The sequence below is a fragment of the Stegastes partitus genome, unplaced genomic scaffold (genome assembly GCF_000690725.1).
Source record: "Stegastes partitus isolate 25-593 unplaced genomic scaffold, Stegastes_partitus-1.0.2 Scaffold343, whole genome shotgun sequence".
Classification (NCBI taxonomy): Eukaryota; Metazoa; Chordata; class Actinopteri; family Pomacentridae; genus Stegastes; species Stegastes partitus.
In genome coordinates, this window is record NW_007578074.1 from 461,980 (window position 1) to 467,971 (window position 5,992).

The window sequence follows — 5,992 nt, forward strand, 5'->3', positions numbered from 1 at the left end:
CCATCTTGACTTCTTAACCAGGAGCTCCTGGAGCTCCTGGTTGACCAGCTCTAGGACTGTCTTCTCATCCTCCATCATTTGATTTTTTAATTCCAGGTCCGCCTTTTGCCCTCGGAGGTCGGTGTTGTTTGCTGCCAGGAGATTGTTCTTCTCCTGGAGCTCTTTGTTTTTTTCCTCCATTTGTTGTAGTTCCTCTCGGAGGGCCAGCAGCTCCATTTTCTCCTCCTCGCTGGACTGCAGGTGAATCTCCAGACTGCTGATTTTTTCTTCTCCAGCATTGACTTTTTCAATCAGCTCTGCTTTTTCGTCTTGGAGCTCCTGCTTGTCCAGCTCTAAGACTTTCTTCTCCTCCTCCATCGCCTGATGTTCTACCTCCAGCTCCACCTTTTGCCCTCGGAGGTTCGTGTTGTTTGCTTCCAGGAGGTTTTTCTTCTCCTGGAGCTCTTTGTTTTTTTCCTCCATTTGTTGTAGTTCCTCTCGGAGGGCCAGCAGCTCCGTTTGCTCCTCTGCTGTCTCCTCGCTGGAGTTCAGGCGAGTCTCCAGACGGCTGATCGTCACATCTACACTGCTGACTGTCTCGACCAGCTCTGCGTTTTCGTGTTGGAGCTCTTTCAGCTGCTGCTCCAAGACTTTAATCTTGTCCTTGAGTTTGAAATGTATTTCCTCATAGACAGACGTGGTCTGTGGGGCACCAGAGGGGCCTCTCCCCCGGAAGTTGTTTCCTTCATGGGTAGGAGCGCCACCAAACCATCCTCTGGGCCTCGGGTTGCCTCGATAAGCCATTCTATCAGCAGGGACAGATGCTACAGGAACAAAACAGCTGATGGTTAACACTGTGACTGTGGTGCTCTGTGCTACACTAAACTAGAGCCCGACCGATTTATCGGGTGGCTGATTGAATCGGCTGATTATAGTCCTTTTCAAAATACTCATCATCGGCTGGAGTTTGCTGATTAATCGCTGATATATTCTTAATTTCTCATAAAACAGTAAATGCTGTTAAGTGTCACAGTCGCTTTCAGACGTTCATTTTGTACAGTTTTATTTAGTAAACAAGTCAAACTCGGAGATGATGAAGAATTAAGATCGCTGAGGAACATTCAGCGGTGAGATCTCTCACTCTGCCGCAAAGTCTGAAACCAAACCAGTGCACAGAGCCTCACTGACGGGTTTTCAGAGAACTACAGAAAACTTTTTAACCAACTTATTTAACTTACATTTTTATTAACTGAGTCTCATCAACTTTAAAGACATGAGATGAAATTAAATGAAATGAAAAATACTTTATTTATCCCAGAAGGGAAATTCAATAAAGATAAAATAATAAAATAAATAAAGACAACACAGTCTTTGAGAGACCAGAACATCAGAAAGCTGAATAAATAATGTTCTGCAGTAGCTTCACTCATCATGTTGCTCATATACACCTGTGGCCTAAACCTGAAGATAAACTCATCAGTACAGCTGGTAGCTGTATTCATGCTCCATAGAAAGAAAAATGCACGATGCACATTTAAAATAAAACACCCCCACATTACAGACATATTTGTTCAGAAAACGTTGTTTTTTTTTACAGATGCTTCTTATGTTTAACGCTTTGTTGCATGTTTTTGTTCTTGAAAATTCCTCTCTGTTGTAAAGTTAAACAAACAGTAAAGGACAAAGTGTAAAACAGTAAAATGTTCTGCCTGTGATTCATATCTTTGTTGTTTTAAGTGTTAAGGGAACAAAAAAGAAGCTATTTTGTTCACTGTACATTTTTAAATTAATCTGCCGATTAATCGGTTATCAGAATTTTTGGGGTTTTTTTGCCAAATATCAGAATCCATATGGGTCGGGCCCGACACTAAACCTGTGTAGAGGGTCTTACTTTTCTGCAGAAGCTGGTTGTCAAGAAGTCTTGAGTGTGATCAAGGTGTTGCTCTGGTCTGGAGAGTCTCGTGAAAGATCCTACAGGAACAAAACAGTTGATGGTTAATGCTGTTACTGATGCTGTGCTGGTCTGTGCTGCACTAAACCTGTGTAGAGGGTCTTACTTTTCTGCAGAAGGTGGTTGTCAAGAAGTTGTGAGTCTTCTCAGAGTGTGCTCTGGTCTGGAGAGTCTTGGCAGTTGTGAGCTTTTTGTCTCAGTGGCCGGTTATTTGTCCCTCAGAGGTTCCACTCCAGAACATCTGATGTTCCGGAACCCTTGTGACTGGCCAGCTGCATCAGAGGCACACTGAGAACGGCACACGGTGTCTCTAACATGCAAATGAATGCTGGCAAAATGGCCGCCGTAAATTTAACACTGTTAAACAACCCAAAATCATCTTGAGGGGATCTTGTTTTAGTGGAATGTTTGCAAGCACAGAGGCGAGCGCTGGAGTTAAACAGCGAATCACTGAAGAGTTACACAACTTCTCACACTGTACAGTTTTACATTTCAGACCTTTTCACATGTTTTCTTCATGGCAAACCCATCACATTGTACTTTGTTGACCACTATATATTATTACAATGTATTTTATTACATTACGTTTTTATTTTGCACACAGTATGTTTTTTTTTTAACAGTATTTGTTTTTTTACATCACGTTTTACAAACACCTTCATACCTCATTCAAAATTTTTATAAGAAAAAGAAAAGAAACAGAGGATCCCCCACATTTTGTGTTGTCAGCTTCCATATTGTGTTCATGACTGGACACACTCATATTGTCTATTTCTCTTTTTGTTTCCAAATCATGTAGCTGGCAATCTTTAGCAATTTAAAGGAACAGATTGCTGTTTTTGGAAGATATGCTTTTTTAATTTGCTAATTCAGTTGAACTAATTTCATCATAAAGGGTTTTGTTAAAGTTTTAAGAAACAATATTGTAAAAGCATCAAAATGCAATTTGTCTTAAATGCATCAACACACAGTAAAGATAAAAACGCCATCCAGAAGTCAATGAGAGAACAAAGCGTCTCGTTGCCTCTCAGAACACCTGATGAGGTTCAGGAAATAGATTCAACACTTTCACAACATGTTTGAGACTTCTCCTCCACTTCCTGGGTTACCAAGGTGACGAAACACGTGTCGTACATCACAAACCAGAAGGAAATACATTTCCCTCATCCCCTATACCAACATATTTTTTTAGAGAGAGTGCTGCCGTGTTCGATTTCTGCTTTTTTTTTCTGATTGTTGGTCTTTTTTGAGATGACCTTTACCATTATGGTTGGCAAAGAAAAGCATGAGCGATAGTGATGTGGAGAATAACGAATGTCCTCAGTCTGTACCGTCTGGAGTTTCGTCATGACGCCATCAATTGTGACCAAAATCAATTCAACTGAATCGCAGCATTCCCAGAATTTGCCTCCTTGAGATGAAGCGAATTCTCGCTGCACTTTCACACATTAATCCCCACCGCTGACCAAACCATCCTGTCAGCGGTGACCTTTGAGGGAAGAGAAAGAAGAAGAATCCAATATGGAGGAAGCTAATGTTATAATTAAAAAAAATGTGGATTAATGCAGCTCACCGTTGCCCGTGTCCCTCTCAGACATTTCTAACCACGGTGACATTTTACGTAGTCTGATAGTTTTACAGCTCGGAAGAAGAATTTCATATCTTTCAATAAACCAAAACTAAATCTGAGTAGAACAGGTTGCAGGTTTTTTTTTATTGTTTTTTTTTATTTTAGTGATGTGCCTCTTTCAAATGCATCAACACACAGCGACATAAAAACACCATTTATAAGCCCATGTGAATGAGAAAAAAGCATCCCAGAACTTTTACACTCCTTTTAAAAAATAGTCAGGGGATCTACTTTGCACCCCATAACGCCTTCACGACATCCTAAATGGCAGGATTTCAAACTTGGGACACGAAGTGGAGCTAATCCATTTTCTGTTTCTTTTCTCCAGCTTTCTGTGAGGAGGGCTGCCGGAGCGGAGGGACCTGCGTGTCTCCCAACACCTGCGTCTGTCCTTCAGGATTTACGGGACGTCGCTGCGAGACAGGTAAGTACCCGAGGACGGAGCTCGGCGTTTTATCGAGGACCGGTCCTCGGACTGGTCTGAGGCCTCGCTCTGATTCGCTCTCTCTCTCTCTCGCTTTCACGCTCCATCTCTGAAGCCTTGTGTTTAAATTGGACTCTGAGATTGAGGATCCCATGAGAGTCGTGGAAGAGGACAGCTAATTCTTCTCCACTCTCCTCTCCCCTTGCTTCCTTTCTCTCCTCTCCTCTTCCATTTTTCTTCTCTCCTCCATCCTTTACTGCCATGTCTATTTTTCCTCCCAACCTTTCCCCCACCTCTCTTTCCTGTTCATTTCCTCCTCGTCTTTCTTGTGTCATTTCGAATCTCTTCCTCTCCTCCCTTCACCTTTTCCCATTCCTCTTCTTCTGCCTTTTCTATTCCTGTTTCCCACCTTTCCTTCTTTTTTTTCTTACCCTTTACTCCTCCTCCTCCTCTCAGTATAGGACCATTTTCCTTCCTCTCCTCCTTCATGTTGCTTGTCTTTCTCCCTTTTTTCATCTTCTTCTCTCCTGTTCTCCTCTCCATCCTTTCTTCATCTCCTCCTCTTGTCCCTTTTCCTCTTCACCTTTTCCTTTTCCCACTTTCCCTCTCTCCATCTCAATTTGCCATTTTTTTCAATTATCCTTTACTCCTTCTTATCTAGGTAGGTCCATTTCCCATCTTCTTATCTTTAATTTTGCTTTTCTTTCCTCTTTTTGATTTGTTCTTTATCATCTTTTCTTCCTCTTTTCTCTGCACCTTTCCCTCCCTTATCTTTCTCTCTTTGTCTTCTTCTCATTTCCTTCTCTTCTATTTTTCTCCCCCAACATTTTGTCATCTCCTCTTGTTCCTTTCTTCCACATTCTTCTCCTTTTTTATCCACTTTCTGCTTTTCTTCCCTTTATTCTCCTTCTCTTTTCTTCCTTTTACTAATCTGTCCATCTTTCATATCTTCTGTTTGTCCATTTCCCTTCCTCTCCTCCTTCAATATTTCTGTCATTCCTCTCTTTAATCCCTCCTTTATCACTTACTATCCTCTCTTGTTGCATCTTTCATCTCCTTTTCTTCTTTTCATTTTCCTCTCCAACTCGTCTCCATCCTTTCCTCCTCTTCCACTCTGACCTTTTCCTCCACTGTCTGCTTTTCTTTCACTCCCATCTCTCCTTTCCACCCTGCCTTCATCTCCTCTCCTTTCCTTCTCCACTTCCTTCCTCCTTTTTTTTTTCTCTCCCCTTCATTCCCTCCACATCTGCTCCTTCATCTTCTACCTTCCCTCCGTCCTTTTATCTGTTATTAGACCTTCTGCCTCTGCGGTCGAATTTTACAGAAGTGATCAACCAGCTCTCAGAGAGTGACACATTAGCAGGTCAGCTGCAATTTACAGCAGGTCGCCATGGTTTCTGTTCAGGTTAAACATGGATGTTCACATTTCTACATGTACAGAAACCACCTCACGCTTCAGTTACTGCTGTCATTGATAATAGACTCCTAATAGGTAGAGTAAAAGGTGATTGAAAGAATCTGTTTGCCGTTTTTCATGCGGATTGAATTTCCCGTCTTGGTTGGTGTTTTTTATGGATTACGTTTTGTGGACATTTCAGAGTTTTGACTTTGTGGATCCGTTTTATGGACTTGTTAATACAATTAGCGGCAGTCCAAGTTAAAATGTTTTTGCTCCGTTTAAAATGTGCTCTTTGCTGTGAGAAGATGAGCATTTTTCCACTTTCTGCTGGCTTGAGTTTCCTCATTTGTCTGGATCTAAACTCTTCCGAAGTCTCTTAAAGTTGCTGAAGAGGAGGCAGCCTGTGTGTTAATTAGAGATACGTTTGTGTTTACCTCTGCATGTGTGTGTGTGCATGTCAGAGAAGCTCACAAACTCCAGTAAAGTAACCGTAACGCTGCCGGTTCCACAGATTCTCGTTGTGGTTAAATTATGAGTTTCTTCTCTCTTTCAACATCAATCAACAATCATAAAACTACGACTGATTCTGGTGCACTCTCTCCGGTCTGC

General features: G+C 41.8%; 1 protein-coding gene across 1 annotated transcript in view; it reads left to right on the forward strand.

Annotated features, from left to right (window-relative positions):
• LOC103358921 (protein kinase C-binding protein NELL1) overlaps window positions 1-5,992 on the forward strand; it is a 328,461-nt gene that overhangs the window by 271,187 nt on the left and 51,282 nt on the right. Inside the window, exon 15 of the mRNA XM_008284073.1 lies at window positions 3,889-3,984. Coding sequence (XP_008282295.1) covers window positions 3,889-3,984 — 96 coding nt within the window. The remainder of the gene's footprint in view (window positions 1-3,888; window positions 3,985-5,992) is intronic.